The sequence below is a fragment of the Garra rufa genome, chromosome 17 (assembly GCF_049309525.1).
Source record: "Garra rufa chromosome 17, GarRuf1.0, whole genome shotgun sequence".
Taxonomy (NCBI): Eukaryota; Metazoa; Chordata; class Actinopteri; order Cypriniformes; family Cyprinidae; genus Garra; species Garra rufa.
This window is the reverse complement of record NC_133377.1, coordinates 14203036-14228222: the sequence shown is the minus strand read 5'-3', so window position 1 is coordinate 14228222 and position 25187 is coordinate 14203036. Positions and strand designations below refer to the sequence as shown.

Sequence of the window (25187 nt, the reverse complement as noted above, 5' to 3'; positions counted from 1 at the left end):
TGGGGTCAGTAAGTTTTTTTTTTTTTCTTTTATTCAGCAAGATACTAATTAAATTTGTCAAAGGTAACAGTGAGCGCATTTACAATCATAAAAGATTTCTAATTCAAATAAATGTTTTATTTTAAAACTTTCTATTTCTCAAAGAATCCTAAAAAATGTATCACAATATACACAAAAATATGAAGTATAACTGTTTTCAACATTGATGGTTACAAGAAAATCAGCATATTAGAATTATTTAATAGACTGCAGTAATAATGCTGAAAATTCAGCTTTTCATCACAGAAAGGAATGACATTTTAAAATATGTGCACAGAGAAAACAGTTATTTTGAATTGTATTCATATTTCTTAATATTACAGTTTTTCTCTATTTTTAAATTTAAAGTTCAGGGGGTCTTTTTTTTCAGCAAGAATTAATTACATTTGTCAAAAGTAACAGTAAATACATTTACAATTATAAAAGTTTTCTAATTTACATAAATGGTGTTCATTAAAGAATCCTGATATATATATATATATATATATATATATATTACAATTTCCACAAAAATATGAAGCAGCATAACTGTTTTTAACATTGATAATAACAAGAAAATCCACATATTAGAATATTTTTTTTGTTTTCTTTTCTTTTATTCAGCAAGAAACTAATTCAATTTGTTAAAAGTAACAGTGAGCACATTTACAATCAAATATGTCTAATTCAAATAAATGCTGTTCTTTTAAACATTTTATTCCTCAAAGAAATATCATGAAAAAAAGTATCACAACTGGAGTAATAATGCTGAAAATTCAGCTTTTCATCACAGAATGTATTATTTTAAAATATATTCACATAGAAAACAGTTATTTTGAACTGTATTATTATTTCACAAGATTACTGTTTTGTCTTTATTTTTTTTATTTAAAGTTTGGGGTCAGTACGTTTTTTTAGTTTGTTTGTTTGTTTGTTTTATTCAGCGAGATACTAATTAAATTTGTCAACAGTCAATACATTTACAATTATAAAAGATTTCTAACTCAAATAAATGTTGTTCTTTTAAATTTCTATTCATCAAAGAATCCTGAAAAAAGTATCACAATTTCCACAAAAATATGAAAAAAAATAACTGTTTTAAACATGGATGATTACAAGAAAATCAGCATATTAGAATGATTTTGGAAGAATCATGCGACACTGGAGTAATGATGCTGAAAATTCAGCTTTGTATCACAGGAATAAATTACATTTTAAAATATACTCGCATAGAAAACAGTTATTTTGAATTGCATTAATATTTCACAATATTACAGCTTTTGTATAGCTGTATATTTTATTTAAAGTTTGGGGTAAGTTTTTTTTTCATTTACTCAAAAAGATCAAAATTAAATTTGTCAAACAGCGAATACATTCACAAATATAATAGATTTTTAATTCAAATAAATGTTATTCTTTTAAACCTCCTATCATCAAAGAATCCTGAAAAAATTATCATGATTTCCACAACAATATGAAGCAGCAGAACTGTTTTCAACACTGATGATTATAAGAAAATCAGCACATTAGAGTGATTTCGGAAGGATCATGTGACACTGAAGACTGGAGTAATGATGCTGGAAATTCAGCTTTGCATCACAGAAATAAATTACATTTTAAAACATACTCACATAGAAAATAGTTATTTTGAATTTGATATATATTTCACAATTTTACTGTTTTTTTGTGTGTGTGTGTGTGTGTGTGTGTGTGTGTGTGTGTGTGTGTGTGTGTGTGTGTGTGTGTGTGTGTGTGTGTGTGTGTGTGTGTGTGTGTGTGTGTGTGTGTGTGTGTGTGTGTATTTTTTGATCAAATAAGTGCAGCATTGCCACATAAGACACTTTCCAAAAAACATTTTTACAAACCAAGGACTTCGTCATTAATTTCTTTACCACCCGATACAATTATCAGTATACTGACAATGGTCTCTATAAGCAAAACAGCTGTTCAGGTGTTAAGACATGCATTATAAACGAGTTTTTTTGTGGACAATGTGTACCATTTATGACATTTTATGTACGAATAGGTCTACATGTGTATAATCTTTAAAGCAGATGTGATGTTTTATATCAAATGTTTAAATGTGTTTCATACATCTACAACACCACCAGACAAACATATTAGAATAAAGACATCAAAATGATGAAAATAGATCATAGCATCTACATTCATTAACATTTCTGATTATTATTATTATCAATATTTAAAACGAGTACATTTTCAGGATTCTTTGGTAAATAGACAGCATTTATCTGCAATAAAACTCTGTTGTAACATTATACACTATAGTATTCAAAAGATTGGGAAAGAAATTATAGAAATTAATACTTTTATTTAGCAGGGCTGCTTTAAATTGAAAGTCAAAAGTGATGGTAAAGACATTCATAATGTTCAAAAAAATCTACTCTGCTGTTTTCAACATAATAATAGTAATAAATGTTTTTTATTTTTTTTATTTTAGCAGCAAATCAAAATATTAGAACAATTTCTGAAGGATCAAGTGACTGGAGTAATGATGCTATTGAAATCACAGGAATAAATTACATTTTAAAATATATTTAAATAAAAACAGTTCTTTAAATAGTAAAAATAGTTCAACGTTTTACTGTTTTTGCTGTAGGCCTACTTTGAATCAAATAAATTTAGGTTTGGTGAGCAGAAGAAGAGGCTTTAAAAAAAAAAAAAAAAAACATTAAAAATCGTACTGTTCAAAAACTTTTGACTGGTAGCCTGGTGTATGCGTCTTATTAGAATATATTGCAAAAGTAGTAGCATGTGTAGCACATTTATTATTATTATTATTATTATTATTATCATTATCAATATTTAAAAAACTTTTTTTTCAGGAATCTTTGATGAATAGAAAGATCCAAAGATCAGCATTTATCTGAAATAAAAAGCTTTTGTAACATTATACACTATATCATTCAAAAGCTTAGAGTTTTTTTTTTTTTTTTTTTTTGAGAAAGAAATGATAAAAATTAATAATTTATTTAGCAAGATGCTTTAAATTGCTCAAAAGTGAGGATAAAGACATGTATAATGTTACAAAAGGTTTCTATTTCAGATTAATGCTGTTCTTTTAAACTTTCTATTAATCAAAGAAACGTAAAAAAAAATCTATTCAGCTGTTTTCATCTTTTTTTGTGTGCAGCAAATCAAAATATTAGTAAGATTTCTGAAGTATTGTGTGACTGGAGTAATGATGCTAAAAATTCTGCATTGAAATCACAGGAATAAATTACATTTTAATATATATTTAAATAGAAAACATTTTAAATAGTACAAATATTTAAAGATTTTATTGTTTTTGCTGTACTTTGAATCAAATAAATTTAGGTTTGGCGAGCAGAAGAGTCTTTAAAAGACATAAAAAATCTTACTATTCAAAAACTTATAACTGGTAGCCTAGTGTATGCGTCTTATTAGAGTATAGTGCAAAAGTAGTAGCATGTGTAGCACATTTACTACAAATATATAAATAGCAAGTTACAGTAAATACAATGTAATAAATCGTCGTCAAATATAGCTCACGCTCAATCTCGAAACAATGCACGCATGCACAGATTTCTAGAGCCTGCGGAGAAGTCTGATCACTGAGTGACGTCTCATCACATGTGATGGAGATTCGCTGCTGCGATTCACGTCGCTCCGCCCACCAACATGCGTCACCACGCTCTGTTATTTACCTTCTCCCTCAGTGGAGAGGAGTGGAGGTCAGACAAACGGTAGCGTTAAATAATGGCCAAGCGGTGGCTACTGAGTTCATTAGGGACATTGGTTACTTGATGTTTTTAAAAACAGGGCTTGTGTGCAGTTGTTTGAACTCACGGAGCGTATTTTACTGCCTCTCGTCGCTCAGGGTGTCCGTCTCTAGTACGTAAACAAACATGACCGCTACCATTCCCAGGCAGAGGCATGCTGCAGTCGCTGCAGACTCCTCTGGCTCTTCTTTTTCCCTTACTGCAAGCCTCATGCGACTCTCAAAACACATCAAGTATGAAAATCTTGCAGCCGGACTTAGCGGGGGTGTTATTTCCACAATGGTGTTACACCCCCTGGATCTGATCAAAATCAGGTTTGCAGGTAAGTACATGCTTAACCTTATATAATACTGCAGAGAGAGGGTCTCAAAACCTATAGAGCTGCCTACCTAGAGAGTATGAGACACTGCAGGTGAATAGGGTAAAAAAACAAAAACAACTAATAGTTATCACCTTACTTACCAATTTGATTGATTACTTTGATAATTGCAATTTTTTTTTGTATTACAACTTAGGTTTAAATATGCAAATTAAGCATTATTTAATTAAATATGTGCTAATTTGCATACATTTTAGTACAAAAATCTAAACACTGGATGAAGTCACTTTCAAAATTCTTCATTTTGACATATTAGAGTCAAACGATTTTACAGAAGGAATTTTGGGTATCTCATTTCGTCACAACATAATTCAGAAAACAACTTTGAACAGACAGGATTTATTTGGGGAACAAATATGTAAAAATGCCTCTGTAAAAACCTTCAGGATACAGAACGAAATACAAATGTAAAGTTTGGTGTGTGTAAGTGCTACTGAAGTGGAGATTTATGGCTCAGTGGTGAAGAAAAAACTCATTTTGAGAAAACGGCCTTTAAAAATACGGATTGTGATTGAAATCTATTGACACAAATGGATAAATTGCTATAAAAGAAACACTTAGCAGTGTCTTTTGGGTGTTTTCTTTCCACTAGTCTGAAAAAAACTCTTTATGGAACACCAAAAAGCCCAAAATCTCAAACTTGAAAGGTGCATGAAAAAACAGCATTTTTGCCTGCAGTGTCTCCCCTTAATGGACAAAAATACTTAATTACACAATGTCACAGTATCTCATTACATATGTTTTTTTTTTTTTAAGTAAAATAACAATAACATAAATAAAAAAATAATAATTAAGCATAGGTTTCCAATATAGCGTAATTATGTATGCCATTAAACATTGCTGTACATAATGGCTATGTTGATCCAATTTCACAATCTGAAAAACTGCGTCATGCTCACAAGGTTTTGAGACACAGCCAAGAACACTAGAAAACACACATAGAGGGCATAACACAGATTCAGCGTTAGTTCTACCTTTGCACTGGCCCTTTTTAGGGATATTTTCAGATTGTTTTGAAGCAGAAGTGGGAGTGTGTTATTTCCCCCACTGTTTGTTACTCTTTCCAGTAAGTGATGGTCTGAAAATGCGACCCCAGTACGATGGCATGATGCACTGCATGAAGACCATCTGGAAGATGGAAGGGATTAGAGGTCTCTATCAGGGTGTGACCCCCAACATCTGGGGGGCCGGGGCATCATGGGGCCTGTACTTCCTCTTGTAAGTAGTCAGAGTTGTGTTGAAAAGGGAAGCACAGAATGGAATTTCCTGTTTGAATGTAGTTCTAAACACAACTTCACTATACGTAGTGTTACTTTGGAAATGTAACAGGTTATACAATTACAAGTTACCTTATTTAAAATGTAATAAGGAGTGTGATTATTTCAATTATTAAAGTAATGTAGTGGATTACATTTGATTACTTTTACTTAGTTTTCAAAGAATGTTCTCAAATGTTAATAATAATTTTCAAACATTTAACGCAGGTAGGGTTAACCTTACAGTAGTACTCAACACTTGTTCCAGATACTTTTTCACTTGAATTAAGATTATAAAAATGTAATTTAAAAGCACAGCCACTACAGAAAAACCGACTTTACCACCTCTTTTTACTCTTGTTCTGATAATAAATACTGATTTAAAAATCATAACAAGAAATAGTTTAGTAGTTATGATACTGAATTTGAAATCAAACCTTAACAGGAAACACTGGCTTCTAATAATGCCTTGGAAAAAAAAACTGTAAATCTTAAAAGATAAAATATATATATAACCCCAAATAGGAAATAAAAGAGTTATCAAATAAGCATGTCATTGTCCATTTCCTAAACTATGGAAGCCTGTTTCCGCCACTGAATAAAAAATTAAAATAAAATTATTGCATTTACATTTCACATTTGCATTTATTCATTTAACTTATCTTGCAGTCCTGACTTTTTTTCTCAGAATTTTGAGATATAAACTCACAACGAGTTATAAAGTCAGCTATACCAGATATAAGCTCACAATTCTGTGAACATATCAGTCTTTTTTTCTCCTGCCGCAATTGCAAGTTTACAGTATATCTCACAATTCTGAGAGAAAAAAAGTCAGAATTGCAAGTTTATATCTCACAATTCTGACTTTATTTCTCGCAATTGAGTTTTTTACCCGACAATTCTGACTTTATATCTCACAGTTCTGAGGAAAAAAGTCAGAATTGCACGTTTATATCTCACAATTCTGACTTTATTTCTCGCAATTGTGAGTTTTTTACCCAGCAATTCTGTAAGGGATAATCAACGGTTTGCCGTGCGTTAAAGGATTTTAAATGCACGACGTGGAGGCTAATAACCGCCCGACGTGAAGCGGAGGGTGGTTGCCTCCGCGAAGTGCATTTTAAATCCTTTAACGCACGGCAAGCCGTTGATTATCCCGCTTATTCCATGGTTATAGACAAATTAAAACTAGGATTGATATTTGCAGCGCAAAATTTGACTGAATGAATAAAAAAGACGGTTATTTTCGTCAGTTATGACACGCAGCTCTAGCATTCTGCCTGCTTCAAATCATCAGACTCAGAGATTAAATAGTCCGGTAAAATCACATTTATTTGAATGAAATATAGCATTTGTTTCAGTAGATTATCGATCGACCAAGAGAGAGGGTGAAGGCAAGAGAGATGACAGTTGTGTGTGTGCGTAATGTTACCTGCCTGCATGCTGTGCATCTCTCTATAAACAACAATTCATTCAAAAACAGCATCTTTACCGCCCCGTTGCTGAGGAATATAATGTAGCGATCTAGTATCTATGCTATTTTAATAAGGATCGCAGGCAAACGCTGACAAGAAGTTTATGTATGTGCGCAGCACAATGCGATCTCCGACCTCTCTCTCTCTCTCTCTCTCTCTCTCTCTCTCTGTGTGTTTGCGTGCATCAATTAAAGCAGCGCATTAATATAGAACGGTGATTAAACTGACTTGGAACTACCTGTGCATTAAACGGTTTTACTGCACACCTGCCAGCCAATCAGAATCCAGACATTCCATGGAATAAGACTTTATAACTCGCAGTTGTGTTTATATCTCACAGTTCTGAAAATTCAGAGTTGTGAGTTTATGTGAAGCAATTCTAAGAAAATAGTCAGAATTTTGAGATACAAACTTGCAATTGTGAGAAAAAAAAGTCTAAATTGTGAGTTTATATGACGCAATTCCAAGAAAATAGTCAGAATTGTGAGATACAAGCTTGCAATTGTGAGAAAAAGTCAGTATTGCAAATTTATATCCCACAATTCTGACTTTATTTCTCGCAATTGTGAGTTTTTTACCCAGCAATTCTGACTTTATAACTCACAGTTGTGTTTATATCTCACAGTTCTGAGGAAAAAGTCAGAGTTGTGAGTTTATGTGATGCAATTCTAAGAAAACAGTCAGAATTGTGAGATACAAACTTGCAATTGTGAGAAAAAGTCAGAATTGCACATTTATATCCCACAATTCTGACTTTATAATTCACAATTCTGCGTTTATATTACAGTTCTGAGGAAAAAAGTCAGAATTGCGAGTTTAAATAACGCAATTTTGAGAAAATAGTCAGAATTGTGAGATAAAAAGTTGATATTACCTTTTAGTATGGAAGCCCGGAAACGACTAAACTCCTGAAACATTGGTGTCTTATATTTTAGAGCAGTCAATCAAAAACAGGCAAAGCAACAACATAGTATTATTTAACATATATTTGATTTTTACAGAAAATATTCAGATGTAACCTCTTTTTTAATCGTTAACATTTTCACAAGTAACTGTTACTTAATTACACATTTTTTCTCAGTACCTGTAATGGTTACATTTATTCTGTAGTTAAACTATGTAATATTGTTACATGTAACTAGTTACTTCCCAACACTCACTATAAGCTAATGATCAAAAGTTTGGGTCAGTGGATTGTTTTTTTATCACTTTTATTTAGCAGGATTGCATTAAATTGATCAAAAGTGTCAGTAAATAAATGTGTAATTAATATAATAAATTCATAATTATAATATTTGTATTTCAAATAAATGCTGTTATTTTAAACTTCTTATTTAAGAAAGAATCCTGATAAAAATGTGTCATGGTTTCTACTAAACTATAAATCAGCATGACGTGAATTATTAAACAATATACTGAATCTAAAATTAATCATAAAAAAATCTTCCTGACAAAACCTAGGATAGTGGCAAATTTTTAAAATGTAGATTTACAACTAATTAGTATTTGGGGTGAAAGTAATTTGTCTTTTAATATGTCATAAATTGATTTTTGTTGTAAATATGCCTGACATGTTACTCTGAATGACATTTTAGTGGGTGTCTTCTGTAAATTAGGGAAAAAAATAGTTTTGGGGATCTTTTTTTTTTAAACAACAACCATTTAAAGCAGTATCATTTACTGTTTTTATGCTTAAATTCCTTTTTCGTCTTTGACCCAATAAGTTATTTTAAATTGTAATAATGTTTAACAATATTACTATTTTTACATTATTGGTGAGCAGAGAAGGCACTTACTGACCATAAACTTTTGAATAGTAGTGTAAATGGCATTGATATTGACTAGTTTTACTCAATAAAACAAGTATATAAATAATATTGAAGTGACTTTTCTTGAAAAGGCATGAAAGCTTTAAAGTTCACCAGCCAAAAAAAAGAAGTTGCCAACAGTGCTGTGTCAGTTGATACTGTATGAGTTATAAAGATACTCCAGTTATCTGACCTAATTTCAGATCAGGATCATTGGCAAACAAAGTGTGTATGTGCAACTTCACACGAGTACCAACACTGAAATATAAGTAGTGAGATCCTTGTTGATTTAGTCTATGTCCTTCAAAAGCACTTGAAACGCAGCCTACAAAGTCAAGAGGAACTTTTCTCCAAATGTTTTGTTTATAGATTCAGTCATGCTGTGGAAAAAAAAGATTAAGCGAGAGACAATCAGATGAAGATCTGACCACAACAACAAATCTGCAAAGATTTATATCCAGCAGGAGTTTTTAACACGACTCAAAAATAAAAACAGTGCTGATTTACTTAAATCTTACAGGTTTGCAATGACATGAAAGTGAGTGAATGATGATATAAGTTTCCATGAATGTAAGTCTACCCTCCCCAAAATCCCCATGGTGATTTCATAACAATCATATAAAGCATGGTCAGTTTACAGCACCGTACAAAAGACCAGCATGTGCTAAATGGCTCTGGAGAACATAATGTGGTCCTTTCTCATCTTCCCGCAGTTATAATGCTATTAAAGCGTACACACAGGAGGGACGGCAAACAGAGCTGAGTGCTGGCGAACACCTGGTGTCTGCAGCGGAGGCAGGTCAGTTTGAGAAAAGAGCCACCTGTGAGCTTGACGAAATAAACATGGCTAAATCTGTAGCTCAGCTATGAGACTGGAACAACTGGAATGTAAGAGGCCTTGGAGGCTCTGTGTTATTTATCTGAATCATTCCTGTTATGCCCAACCATTTGGCTGCACTGGCCACTCTGTGATTATACACTGTAAACTACTACTGTAGTTAATGGTTGTTTTAATTTTAATAGACCAGACTGTATAACCGAAACTTTATTATTTGCATAATGATAAGCAATAGCTGAAGTTAGATATTTCTTGGTTAGGTCAAGTTCATTTTGATATTGATTTAACCACTTTAAAAAAATGTTGGTAATGTGCTAGAATTGTCATATTATTGAAGATACATAGATCGATCACCAAATTAAAACATTTTGAAACATTTTGTTTTAAAAAATTGTTTAAAAAATATTAAGCATCTGGAATATTTTATAATGAAGTGACTCTTACTAAATAATTCATACTTTTATTCTGCAATATAACGTTAAATTGAACATAAGTGACAGTAAAACATTTGAATGTTCTATTTGTGACCCTGGGCGACAAAACCAGTCATAAGAGTCTTTTTTTATTTTTATTGAGATTTATACATCATCTGAAAGATGAATAAATAAGCTTTCCATTGATGTAGGGATAGGACAATATTTTGTCGAGATGCAACCATTTGAAAATCTGTAATCTGAGAGTGTAAAATACAATACAATAAGAAATAAGAATAAGAAATTTACAAAATATCTTCATGAAACATGATCTTTACTTAATATCCTAATTATTTTTTGGTATAAAAGAAAAATTGATAATTTTGGCCATTGCTAGAAAAATATACCCCTGCTACTGTCCAGGGTCACATTTATCGAAGAAACTAATGTATTAATCAAACAAGAAAGCCATATGAAGCTGACGGCTTGGCTGAGCAAGCCTTTCATGGGCCGAGTCTCCGTTGCAGCCAGACGCTGAAAACGGCAGCCATGCTTGAATGAGCGGAAATGCACAAAGTGTTGATGAATTCATGGTAGGCCTTTTTTTGGCTGAAACATGGTATACCAGCTCCTTCTCCCTCCTCTCCTTCGAAGGGGGTCCAGTGACTCTTGTCCAGGGCCTAGGGTTGGGTATCGTTTGAACTTTATCAATTTCGATTCCGATTCTGATTCCACTTATCGATTCCGATTCTTTTCGATTCCCAGTTTCGATTCCAATTTAGTTTTGTGGGACGAAATAACATATATTCCTTCTGGAGCGGGCGGGCGCAGGACTAAAATCCGTCCCTTGCAGATCTCTTAGATGAATTTTGCATGCAGCGGTAGATTTGTCTTCGGTTTATACAAAGCGTATACACAATTTTAAACGCTTATCGCGATCCATCTTGTCGACTGATGTTTACATTACCACGTAAGGCAGCAGTTCTCAATTCCAGTCCTCGCGCCCCACCGCTCTGGACATTTTGTGTGTTTCACGTATCGCTTCAGACGTTTGTACTATTCCAACGTTACTGCACTTTGAAGTGGACATCACAGGATATTCCGCCATTATTCATTAGTTCAAAGCGAGCGTATGTGTTCCATCTGAAGGTCATTAAAGCGTGCGAGACGTGAATTTAAATTTATTTATTTACAGATGCATTTCTGTCACACTTCACACTCTTCTAGTAAGTTATATCTGTGTGTGAAGAAGCTGCATGCGGTGGCGTAGCGCAAATATGTGAATGGAAGTTTCGAAGTGTAGTAAACAGATTTCCCCGCTCAGGGGAGTAGGGAACAATGAACACTGTGCAGGGACCATGTCAATCGGAACACAGTTCCTGCACAGAGCTCACTTCTAACGAGCTGGTTATCTGAATCAGGTGTGTTAACTAAGAGAGACATGCAAAATATGCAGAGCGGTGGGGCGCGAGGACTGGAATTGAGAACCGCTGACGTAAGGTCCTGGCAGATCACTAGATGAAAAAAATGCACCCAGGAATCGAAACGAGGAATCGAAATTTTAATTTTATAACAAGTATCCGATTCTTTATCTTAAGTATCCGATTCCAAAATCGGAATCGATTTTCGATTCCCAACCCTACCAGGGCCTGTAAGTTTTTGGCGCTTATGAGAAAGGCTTATACAGCTTCTGGACAAGCTGCGTCCGCCCTGCACACCTTAGCCATTCCGCAGGCTACCAGGCTAGGGTGTTGTGAGATGTGCATGAGGGTGATCACCAAAGACATCCCCCATGCAAAGACTGTTGTGGCCCTGCAATAAGACAGGCCCACAGATAGGCCCGTATACGGCCAAAATTTTCGCACCACCAGCTAGTCCTTAGGCCAACAGGGACCCACAGCAGGTTTCAACGCATTCCAAGGACGGGCAACCCACCTGCCCGGATTCTCTCACGATGGGGGGACAAGAGGTGGATTCAGCTTTATTCAGCGGCCTGCCCCCCAGGTGCATAGCATGATATGGTCTATAACAAAGGTGCCTAACCCTGTTCCTGGAGATCAATTCTAACCCTAATCAAACACACCTGAACAAGCTAATTAATCTCCTAGATAGCACTTGAAAATTACAGATAGCTGTGTTGGAGCAGGACTGGAACTGGAACTGGAAGTCTGCAGGTAGGTAGATCTCCAAGAACAGGGTTGGGCACCCCTGGTCTGTAAGAACTTTTCTTGTTCCCTTGATTATTATCGCAGAGTTTCTGCCCCTCCACGAGATGGCCATGCGCTGTTGTTTCAAACCAAAACATGCTTGGGAACGCCCTGCAACTCCACGTTTTTCAACACCGAATTCGTCATCCAGATGATTTCCTGGGTTCAGGTCCTGTGGTAAATATCAATCTGACAAATTCATCTGACAAAACACCAGTGGCCTTCGGGGCTTCTTATCTCCAGCCATGGTGTTTTTTACTCTGACCAGCCACAATGTCCCCACTCCAGTTACGTCAGGTGTGGTCAGGTGTGAGTTCTTGTATCCTTCTTGTTGACTTCTCAGAACCATCCAACTTGGCAACGCAATCCAGTTTTGTGAGGCACCCGCCCAAGTTCAGCGGCATTCTATTTCCTCGGTTCAAGGCGAGAATGCTTGAAAGTTGCAACTTTTCTGGCAAAGGGTGACATGTGTTTCAATACAAGGTCCTTCCCTTTGGGCTGTCCATGTCGCCTTGCATCTTTACGAAGGTCACAGTGGCTACCCTTGCCCCTCTCAGGGAAGTAGGCTTATGCATTCTCAACTACCTCAATGACTGGTTAACTCTTGCACACTCGTTAAAGTTGGTTTGCTCTCACAGGAACATGGTTCTCAACCACCCTGTCAGTGCTAAACTGCGTGAGAACACTCAGGCGTAGAACAGCCGTTCCTCTGAAAATCTTCCAGAGGCTCCTGGGGCACATGGCATTCTCAGCCACGGTCATGCTATTGTGTTTGATGCACATGAGACCGCTACAGAACTGCCTTCATACCCGACTCCCGAGTTGGGCATGGCACCGATGTGAATGTCACACCTGTATGTCGAAAAACCTTCAGTCCTTGGGAAGACATTTTGTTTCTACGGACAGGGGTTCCCCTAGAACAAGTGTCCAGATGCATTCTGGTGACGACAGATGCTTCCATGACAGGCTGGGGTGCCGTGTGCAACAGGCATGCAGCCTCAGGGGTTTGGATAGGCCCTCGGCTGCACTGGCATATCAATTGAGTTATTGACAGTGTTTTTGCCCCTGAAGAGGTTCCAACCTTTGGTTCAGGGCAAGCACTGTTCAGTGTTGATGTACGACTGTGGCATACATCAACCACCAGGGCGGTGTTCACTCCTTTCATATGTCACAACTGGCCCACCATCTCTTACTCTAGAATCAGCTCAGTATGGCGTCATTTTTTTAGTCAAAAGTTATGAGCATGTAAGACATGCTCACGAGCACATTATGTTATTTCACACGCGCAAAAATGAACCTTCAGCTGGCATGATAAAAGTACTCGCGCACAAATTCAACAACCGAGAGGTGTACAGGCAGCTGCGCGCGAGCGCCTGGCATACTCTCATAGGTTAACTCTGCTTGTACAGTGGAATCCTGCTCGCGCGCAGCTGCCTGTACACCTCTCGGTTGTTGAATTTGTGCGCGAGTACTTTTATCATGCCAGCTTGAAGGTTCATTTTTGCGCGTGTGAAATAACATAATGTGCTCGTGAGCATGTCTTACACGCTCATAACTTTTGACTAAAAAATGACACCATAGCTCAGACTCTAGTCTCTACATGCCACTTACATTCCAGGCAAGCTCAGTCAAAAGACTTCACTTCAGGGCGAGTGGAGACTTCAACCCCTAAATGGTCCAGCTACTTCGATTCGGCCAGACTTGGATAGATCTGTTGTCTGATCGGAATCCTCTCACTGCCAGTTATTGTATGTCTCTGACAGACATCTGCAGATCTGCAGGTTGGGCTACACTGACCACATGAAGGTTCTTGGACATTGAAAGGTCACGAAGAGGTGAGATGCATTATTTAACACGTGAACCTGTTAATATGTGCATTTCACTCGTGACACAGTCCGTGAGTTGCTGGCATCTTCCCTTGGGACCCCTAGTGTCGCACATTTGACACAATGTCTCTGTTCCCTCCATCAGGAAACGAGGGTTACCATACGTAACAGAGACGTTCACAGTAGCACAGTAAATGTGTTGTATGTTCAGTTCGCTTTCACTAGTGTTATCAGCTTTCAAATGAGACTTCTCTGTTTGCAGTTGACTGTGTGAAGCGCTTGGCCTTGATTATGATTAGCAGTCTCTGCAGATTGTAATCACGTTACTGCATTCATTTCTTTAAAAAAAATGGCAGGTAAAAATGATTTGCAATAGCACAATTAATTCCAGTCCATGCAAGAATAATCAGTTTTTACCACTATGTAAGCACATTGTACTGAAAATAATGGTGTTTCAGATAAATCTTCAAAGCATTATGAGGCATTTTTCTGTGAAGTGTGTCAGTAGCATTCATTTAGAAGGAGTGACAGGTCAGTTGCCAGTTCTTCATTAGGGCCCGAGCACCGATGGTGTGAGGACCCTATTGGATCTGCTTCGTTTATTATTATTATTATTATTCTTCTTCTCCGGAATGAATCGCATTTTTGAGGGCCTAAACATACCCGAAAACTCATGAAACTTTGCACACACATCAAACCTGGCGAAAATGGACGTCTGATATGGGTTGCAGAAGTGGGTGTGGCAAAACGGCTCGATAGCGCCACCTTTACACATTCCGCGGTGTGCGCTTTCAGCTATGATTCACGTACATGCATGAAAATCGGTACACACATGTAACTCACCAATACCTACAAAAAAGCCTCCTGGGACAAAATCCGAAACCCAACAGGAAGTCAGTTATTATTAATTTTCTTAGCAAAATTTGTGTCATTTTTGCCATTTTCAGGCGCCGTACTTGAACGAACTCCTCCTAGAGATTTACTCCGATCAACAGCAAATTTGGTGAGTCTAATCTAAAACCCTTTGTGACGTTAAATTGTGAAGATCTAGAGTTTTCATCGGAGGGCGTGTCCGTGGCGGCCTGGCAAATTTCGATGCTTCGCCATGAAAAAGGAAGTTGCTATAACTCAGGCATAAAATGTCCGATCTGTCCCAAACTTCACATGTGTGATAACACTCCTGACCTGATGACATCTACATGCCCATATTCAGTTATAGTCATAGCGCCACCTGCTGGCAACAGGAAGTGTCATGCTGTACTCTACAACCAACTCCTCCTAGAGATTTATACAGATCAACACCAAAATCGGTCAGTCTAATATAAAGGCCTTAGTGATGTTAAATTGTGAAGATCTTGAGTTTTCGGTAAAGGGCGTGTCCGTGGCAGCCTGACAAATTTCGAGGTCTCGCCATGGATATAAAACTTGTTATAACTCAGCCATAAAATGTCCGATTTGCCTCAAACTTCACATATTCGATAAGAGTCCTGGCCTGAACACATCTGAAGGCCAATATTCTATTATAATCACAGCGCCACCTGTTGGCAACAGGAAATGACTTGTATCAAACTCGTCTTAGAGATTTAATGATATTAACATTATATTTGGTCATTCTGATCTAGAGGCCTTAAACATGTTAAATTGCGAAGATCTTGAGTTTTCGTTAAAGGGCGTGTCTGTGGCGGCCTGACAAAGTTTGATGTTTCGCCATGGACATAGAAGTTGTTATAACTCAGCCATAAAATGTCCGATCTGCCTCAAACTTCACAGGTTTGGTAAGAGTCCTGGCCTGAAGACACCTAAAGGCCAATATTCAGATATTATCATAGCGCCACCTGTTGGCAGCAGGATATATCATATCTTTCACTAACTCAAACATACCAAGGTCAATCTGCACCAAACTTCATATGTTTGATGAAAGTGGTGGCCTGAACACATCTACATGTCAATAATCAGTTATAAGCATAGCGCCACCAGCTGGCAGCAGGAAATTTGGCACATTTAAGTGACTTTGACATATTTCTCATATTTTTACTGTATTAAAAGCATACTACCCACCATTTGCTGTTTTTACTAAAGCCACCGGTCGGCGGTGAGCCCGGGTGCGAGGGCCCGTTCATCGCTGCTTGCAGCTTTAATTTTTAATGAAGCTCTGTGTTGACTTAACTGTATGGAAGCCTGTTTACATCCCTGTAAAAACAGTAACTGTGACTATATTTTTCAAAATGTCAGCTTTACTGTAGGTAATTGCAACTTTGTATCTTTGCATCTCATAAATATGTGACTTTATTTCTTATTTTAAACTTCATGATTACCAGTTTTAGTTTTTACACAAAAGTTGAAATTAACCCATGTTTGTGATATTATAACAAAGAAAAGTCAAGCTAATTTCCACCCTAGAAAATGTGAGTTTAAAATTCAATCCTGTGTGTTAACATACATATGATGAGGATATGAAAGTGCATTGCATAACAGGAATGTTCAGCTTCAAAACAGTGCAGTTATTTAGTAACTGACAAAAAATAGAGAAGAAACAAGATTATGGTTTCGGCTTAGGAAGTGAAAAAGCAATTTTCCATTGCACACCAAAGAATATTGAGGAAGAAAGTAGTTGACTGACTTACAATCTTAGTGCAATACAATGCTATCACTAACTGATGGGAAATGAACATACTTCAGCTTTACCAGTATGACCAGAATAATGACCAGATACTATATCATCCCCAACCTGCATTTTTAGACACATAATGAAAACACAGCTCTGAATTATTATTCCTATTGGCCTCTTTTACGTGTAAAAACCTGTAAGATCTCAGAGAGAGCACTAACGTGGAGTGACTAGTCAAATGTTGGTGTGAAGGTCCCCTGTGTCATGTTTCCAGGCATTCTGACGCTTTGCCTCACCAACCCAGTCTGGGTGACAAAGACCCGGCTGGTGCTGCAGTACAATGCAGACCCTACACGGAAGCAGTACAAGGGAATGATGGACGCCCTCGTGAAAATATACCGTCACGAGGGTATCCCGGGACTATACAGGGTACATCTACAGATTTTAAACTAACTTGAGATCCTGTTACAGGTGCTTTCATGTGTGCTAGTCTCAAGATTAAAGTCAACATGAAATTAAGTAATTATGTCAATTACTTCCTTAAACACACATTTTGTGCACAGTTCCCTTTTGGGAAAAAGAAGCACACATCAACATACTTTTAAAAAGTGTACTATGAAAATAATAAAAAATTTAAAAGACACTTAGGTGGATTTTTTTTTTTTTCAGGCTTAACTTAAATATGTTTTGGGTTAATTTTATATTAAATGCAATTAAGAATTAAGTACATCTTTACATGTAATTATATAATTCCTTCATCTGTTGGTTGAAGTGAACTGCTAAAGCACTACAAAAGATGATCAAAATAATGTTTTTTTTTTTTAATGTAAAACCCAAAAATGAAAATCACCCCATGATTTACTAACCCTCAAGCCATCCGAGGTGTATATGACTTTCTTCTTTCATGCAAATGCATGCAATCAGAGTTTGAAAAATAATGTCCTGGCTCATCCAAGGTTTATAATGGCATTGAATGGCTGTTGAGATTTTAAAGTCCAATAAAGTGCATATATCCATCATAAATAGTGTTCCACACAGCTCTGGATGGTTAATAATGGCTTTCTGAGGTAAATCAATGTGTTTGTGTAAAAAAAAAAAGCAATTTTTAAAATGTTATAAACCCGTAATCTGTTGTACGTAAAATCTAGCCAGGATATTTAATACATTTTTTTAAACTCCGACTGTATTTATCTGAAAGAAGAAAGTTACACCTAGGATGGCTTGAGGGCAAGTAATTTTTTGGGTGAACTATCACTTTAAGTGTGTGAGGAATCATGAAAGAGGCACTTAAGTTGCCTTTTATTTCATTAATATCATATAATCTGGAGGTGTTTTTTTAAATATGTTTTTAAGATTTTTAGCACAGGACTAGTGCACATCCAATACAATGAGGCACATTTATTTTTCATCTGCAGTGTTGGGGAAAGTTGCTTTTAAAAGTAATGCATTACAATACTGAGTTACTCCCTAAAAAGTAACTAATTAAGTTGTTTAGTTACTTTTTATGGAAAGTAATGTGTTACATTACTTTTGCGTTACATTTTAAATCTGGGAAGGGCTTGTCTGTTTTGTTTTTAATAAAAAAGTTCTATTTTTGGCAAATGTAAAAGCCTTTTTACACCAAAAGCCTCAGACTTAGAGAAAAGTAAATTCACGTCTGTACAGTAGACCACAGAAGAAAAAAATTCAACTCTTCAGCAATAAAAAAAAAAAAAGGAAAAAGATTATCTTGAGTAATTTTTGCTTATTAGTGTGGATGAATTGGATCATCGAAGGTCGGCAGCAAAGACATCGGTTAATAAAATGGGATGAAATATTTGTATTATTTAACATATTTAGTTATTGCAGGTTTGTGTTGAATTTCACTGTTTTTATTAATTTTTAGGAATACTGTATCTGTTTTTTTAATGAGTGAGATGAATTAATGCATGTTCACATTTATTCTAGGACTAAAGTAACATCTTACTCAGTTTTTTTTTCAACATGGGAACAGCTTTTAATCAATAAATGGGGGGGGGGGGGGGTAACTGGCATTACTTATTTTCTTGTCAATTAAAAAGTAATGCGTTACTTTACTAGTTACATGGAAAAAGTAATATTATTCAAAACTTAAGTACTTGTAATGCGTTGCCCCCAACACTGTTCATCCGTGCATGTTATTGCAAAATAATAATAATAAGTTAATATCTTGGTCCCTTGTTTTTACTGAATATCATGTTTACTCAGAACATCCCTTTTGGACATAAAACTAGTTTCATGTTGACTTTAAGTTTAAATAGTGGGGTTTGCCAGCTATTTGCTCTCTAACATTGTAGTTCTCTGTAGAGCCACAAGAGGGTATGATTGTTTTATATTTGAAGAATTCTCAAATCAGGCCTAAAAACAGCATTGGCTAAATTCAGTGTAAGACATGCCAGATTGTCCTGAAATGATTACATATTGAAGTAGATTTTAGTTTAATTCTAGTCTAGTTTAGTTAGCTCTTAGACTATGAGGTAACTGTGATTGTGGTTTTGTATGTTTGCGAGTCTCATTTTGTTGTTCTGCCGCTGCAGGGTTTTGTGCCTGGGCTGGTGGGGACTTCCCATGCTGCACTGCAGTTCATGACCTACGAGGGGCTAAAAAGAGAGCAGAATAAATATAAGAAGATGCCATCTGACTCGCTGCTGGTGAGGAAATAAAACCAACCTTACATTTTTAGCACACGTGTACAATGGTAGGAGGCAAAGCACTATGATTTTAAATGATGCAGCTTATTTTGACCAAATTGTGACCGGAATTGAACCGTAAATCAAAATGTGAAATTCTGAAAAGCTATTTCCATGACTATTTTTAGATTTGAATGCATCTCAATGACATTTCTGGACCTGGAAGTCTTTGTGGAATAATATTAGCTAATAAAAGAGCTTAGCCAGTGTCTTGAACTATAAACTCTTCAACATTTAATGAGGTAAAGCTGTTAAAGCAACCACAGACAGGAATGACCTGTCCGATTATGTGGTATTTGACTGTATATTGTAACCTTTAGAACGGGCGGTTTATGCGTACAGGAGGCAGTAATGATCTTTGTGAGTCAGTTTCTCCTTCCCGTCTGTCTCTGCTTCAGTCTCCAATGGAATACATCACCATAGCAGCCATTTCCAAAATATTTGCTGTAGCAGTGACCTACCCGTACCAGGTGGTGCGCGCTCGCCTGCAGGACCAGCACAACAACTACAGCGGGATCGTGGACGTCATCAGGAGGACGTGGAGGTATGAAATTATATTACACACAATGTCAAACTGCTCAAATCACAGAGCATTTAGAAATCACCTTTAACAATCTGATTCACCCCCCAAAAAAGGAGAAAAAAAGGTGAATCAAAATTATTTATGATTCATTTGGATAACTATAGAAATTGTATCAAATGTTTATCACTGTTTTTGCTTCACCGTAATTCAATTTATTAGATTAGTATTTGAAGTTGTATTTGATGTAGATATACACTATATGTGTGACCCTGGACCACAAAACCAGTCTTAAGTAGCATGAGTATATTTGTAGCAATTTGTAGCCAAAAATACATTGTATGGGTCAAACTGATTTTTCTTTTATGCCAAAAGTAACTAGGATATTAAGTAAAGATCATGTTCCATGAACATATGTTATAAATTTCCTATCGTAAATCTATCTAAACGTTTTGATTAGTAATATGTATTGTTAAGAACTTAATTTGGACAAATTTAAAGGCGATTTTCTCAATATTATCTTAGATTCCAAATTTTCAAATTGCTGTCTCAGCCATTTCAGAAAAATTGACACTAATGACCGGTTTTGGTTCAGGGTCACACACACACACACACACACACACACACACACACACACACACACACACACACACACACACATGTTTGTTTTTGTGAATTGTGGGGACATTCCATAGACGTAATGGTTTTTATACTGTACAAACCGTACTTTCTATCACCCTACACCTTCCCTACACCTAAACCTAGCCCTCACAGGAGACTGTGCATATCTTTACATTCTCAAAAAAACTTATTCTGTATGATTTATAAGCCTTTTGAAAAGTGGGGACATGGGCAATGTCCTCATAAGTCACCCTCTCCTTGTAATACCTATGTCATACCCATGTTATTACACACATTTGTGTCCTGATATGTCACAAAAACATGCCCACACACACACACACACACACACACACACACACACACACACACACACACAAAAGGCTATATCTATTTGATCAAAAATACAGAAAAAAATTAATTTTCTGAGATTTTATTGCAATTTAAAATAACAGTTTTCTATTTTAATATACTTTTAAATGAAATTTTTTATTTCTGTGATCAGAACTGAGTTTTCAGAGTTTTCAAATAAATTATATTTTAAAGTAAATCACAATGAGAAAAACATTAGAAGTTGCAATAATATTTCACAATTTTACTGTTTTTTCAGTATTTTTGGTCAAATGAATACAGTCTTGATGAGCATAAGAGACTTCATTTGAAAAAAAATATTTAATTTTATACACACAGACACACACACACACACACACACACATATATATATATATTAGGGCCGGGACTCGATTAAAAAAATTAATCTAATTAATTAGAGGCTTGTAATTAATTAATCGAAATTAATCGCATTTTAATTGCATATAAATATTTGACCTGAGAACAGTGAGAAGTAAGTTTTTTTCATATGGATTTTTAGTATACCATTGAATAATGACTGAATACATAAGCTTAAGCAACAAAATATTGTTTATTTTTGTTCAACCAAGTCCAACAGACCAGTGCAATATTGCCATTAAGTGTAGTGTAATGTGCTGCGGTGATATGCAAATTCCTTGTTGCATAGCTTGCACACAACCATGCTCTTATCGACGCTTCCATCCTTTCGTTTTTTATAACAAAGTTTTCCATCCACAGGGCCAACCAAAGCGGTCCCATCAGCTTCTTTGTCCATGTTCACTGTGGTTTGTTTTTGTCTAGTTGGTGAATTGAAAAATAAGTGCGATTAAAATGCGTAAAAAAAAATTTACGCGTTATTTTTGTGTAATTAATTAATCTAAATTACGTGTTAAAGTCCCGGCCCTAATAAATATATATATATTAGGGCTGGGCGATATGGCTGAAAACTGTATCACGATATCAGTGTTTCATATCGGTCGATATCGATAATTATTGATATTTTTATGACCCATTTAAAAAAAGGACCAGAAGAAAAATAAATAACATTTGAACATTTTTAGTTTAAACTTATCCTTCCTCTGATCATAATTCCCTAAATTATTAAGACAGAAATGTAAAAAATCTTGGAAAACTCAAATAATTAAAATGTAAACAGAAGTCTAAAGTCACAATGAACACTTAACAATTATCTCTTAACATTTAAGGTGCAAAATGACAGAAAATGTAAGAAATGTTTAATAAAGTGTTGGCTGGCAATATTTCTTGCTGCACAGATTCTTTGCACAATACATACAAAGGGCCCAAATAAAAATAAAAAAAAGATTTATTTTTTTTAAATATAGAAAATCAGATAGGAGTCTAAATGTCAATCAAAAATATTTTCAATGCACAAACATAAACAAATATCAAGGAAGAAATTTTATTTCAATATTTAGTTTATCCGCAGAATTTTTAAATATCACTTTAAGGCAATTTCTTTATTTTGAAGAGCTGCACAATGAACAGTATGAGTGGGGTTGGCCAATGTACAGTAGCATATTAAGCCATAAAATGACATGATTTATAATTCAGATACGGGTTCAAACAAAAACAAAATATCTTATACAATGGCATTTCAGCCTTTATACCATTTAAAAGGGATAAATTAAGCATATAATTTGTTATATTTATTCAAAACATAAATATTACTGTCTTAATTGTTTATATTTTTAGAAGGCACATTAACTTCTTTCACATTAACTCTCAGTCACGAGGGGGCGCTTTAGGAGCGATGAAATATTATGAAATATTATGTTTCCCTAGTAACGGCTGTATACAAAGCAGCATTAATGCAGTTTTATCAGGCATGAAATGAAAATACCGACGATACGTTTCTGAGGACAGTCGGTTCCCTTCAGATACATTCATATAAAGACATCAGTGTGGCGTTTTGACTCTGAAATGTGCAGTACGTATATTTTTATTGAATGGCATCTTTGCCTTTTGAAATTTTATCCAGCCCTATCTTGATTCTCGTCTTTCCGTCCTTAACTGTAAGACCCCTTAATATTATAATTAGGAATTTTCTTATACTAGGATGGACATTTCAAATTGTTATTTGTGTTACATTACAATACGATACAATACAATTGTTATGATGTTTTTTATTTTTATTTATTTATTTTTGGTCATTTTTGTTCAAATTTAAGCATCCATGTTAAATTTATTGATTCTTTAAAAAAGAACCCCTAACATTTGCATGGTAGTGTATGTGTCTTATTGTTTTTATGCTTTAATACTGCTGTGTAAATATTAATAATAATTGAGAAATATGAATAAATATTAAAAATGGAGACATTGACTTATACGTATACATAATAAAGAAAAAAAAACAATGACAAATAAAAAAAATCTACATGAAAAACATTTTAAAATCTTAGTAATCACGTTCTTAGTTCTTAGAAACACATTCTGTATTAATGAAGATTAAAAATTGTTTTAAAACTAAAACTTATGTGAAAAAATGTATTTAAATTTAATTTAAAAATGTATGTGGTTTCACGGAAGGAACTACAGAAAATGTCAAATAAAAAGTAATATTTAGTCATTTTTTTAATTAAGTATTATCAAATAAAACTAATATTTTCCTTATAGCTTAAATACAGCTTACACATCTAAATCCTGTTTTTTTTATTTAATTTGTATTCTTTCTAAGAAAAATTGATTTTCTTTTTTTTAACCTAAATATTTTAACTAAACCAAAAAAGGTGTTCTTGTCCATTTATTTTTATTATTATTTTTTTTTTCATAGTACTATTGTGACAGTTGTCAACTTGACTTTTTTTTATGGTAACACTACCATAATAACCATAATTATACCACCTCATGTTTTATTGTTTAAAGATACCACCCTCTTTAATACCTTAATTTATAACTTGTTAGCAGCTCTTCATATAGATTCACCAGGAATGCTGCCAGGAATATCGTGACTCATCTGACTGTACATCAGCTCAATGTTTGTGTTTGGCTCTCTCTCTAGCAACGAGGGGATCGAGGGCTTTTACAAAGGCATGATCCCGAACCTGGTGCGAGTCATTCCAGCCTGCTGCATCACCTTTTTGGTGTTCGAAAATGTGTCACGCTTACTTTTGGGCGAGTATCACTAAAGCTTCAGGTGCACACACACCAAACGCAACGACGGACCAACCCAACCCAATATACCAGGATGTGTGTGTTTTTAGAGACAGACAGGAATACCAAACATTTCCTGTTTAACTCTGAACTCGAAAAGAAGACAAAACTAGCATTTAGTGTGTGCACTGAATGAAAACTAAAGGTGCATATACAGTATATATATTTACCAGATTGATGTATTGTTGAGTTTATTCAGAGAGTGCCCATTTTGTCTTGAATATTCAACTACGAAAAGTGTCACATCAAGATTTGAATGGATTTTAACTAGTCAATGACAAGAACAGCTTGTGGAAAAGTGGATTCAAGCCTTCTTGAGACAATGCAACCAAACACAGTTCTTAAGAAAATGTTTGTCCTTTTTTACGAAATTTTCACCAAACAGCTGCTATATTTGCTGAGCTATGCTAGAGAACGAAGCCACTCAGCAGATCTCGGCTGGCTGTAGCGCCCACTGGTCATGCTCAGGAAATGATGTCACGCTGCAGGATAATAGCACACAGGCCTGGAGAAACTGATACTTTACTGGAGGACGGCAGCAGATTTTAACCAGATGTGTGTAGATGACATCTACTGGAAGAGAGGAACGCTTTCACTGCGATGACAGAGCTGAGTAACTGAGAGGCTGTTATGTTTGTATATATGAATGTGCTATTGTCAGTGACGCACAAAGAAGAGCTGATATACGTAAAAGCCATTTTTACACATCAAATAAAGGAATATATGTAACAGACAAAAGAGTTTGAGTTATTGTGCAAGCTGTATTTGGATACTTCTAAATTGTTTATGCCTTTTGCATTTTAAAATGCACTATATTGCCAAAAGTATTGGAACACCCCCTTCTAATGAACAGGTTTGGCTACTTAAGTAATTTCCATGAGTACAAATCTTAATATTTAAGCATATAGTGATATTCTAGGAAATTGTATTGTGGGAATTCTAATTTTATAGCAACAGTTTGGACGGGACCCTTTTCTATTTTGACATGACAACGCCTCTGCGTACAAGGCAAGGTTTACATGGAAATGATTGATTCAGTCAGAGTGGAAGACCAGTGTAGAAGCTGAACACCTCTGGAGTGACTTTAAATGCAGACCTTGAGCCAAAAACTCATCAACAAACACCAATGACATGTACATATGGGTACATTCAATTTTAGACACTTCCAAAACTGTTGCAACAGATATGGAAATACAATTTTTAAATACAATAATTATGTTTCCGTCT

The 25187-nt window shown here is 35.3% G+C and overlaps 1 protein-coding gene across 1 annotated transcript; it reads left to right on the top strand.

Annotated features, from left to right (window-relative positions):
- Nucleotides 1-3731: 3731 nt before the first annotated feature.
- slc25a32a (solute carrier family 25 member 32a) lies at nucleotides 3732-24692 on the top strand. The gene is made up of 7 exons (XM_073822185.1): nucleotides 3732-4104; nucleotides 5229-5379; nucleotides 9414-9499; nucleotides 16867-17021; nucleotides 19148-19261; nucleotides 19699-19844; nucleotides 23809-24692. The coding sequence occupies exons 1-7, from the start codon at nucleotides 3909-3911 to the stop codon at nucleotides 23933-23935; spliced, it is 975 nt and encodes a 324-aa protein (XP_073678286.1). The 5' UTR covers nucleotides 3732-3908; the 3' UTR covers nucleotides 23936-24692.
- The last annotated feature ends 495 nt before the right edge of the window (nucleotides 24693-25187 follow it).

Excerpts from the sequence above, each read along its gene's own strand:
- slc25a32a (XM_073822185.1), top strand. The coding sequence starts at position 3,909 with ATGACCGCTACCATTCCCAGGCAGAGGCATGCTGCAGTCGCTGCAGAC. Across the intron at positions 5,380-9,413 it reads TGGGGCCTGTACTTCCTCTT|TTATAATGCTATTAAAGCGT; the intron begins GTAAGTAGTCAG and ends ATCTTCCCGCAG. Across the intron at positions 17,022-19,147 it reads GTATCCCGGGACTATACAGG|GGTTTTGTGCCTGGGCTGGT; the intron begins GTACATCTACAG and ends CTGCCGCTGCAG.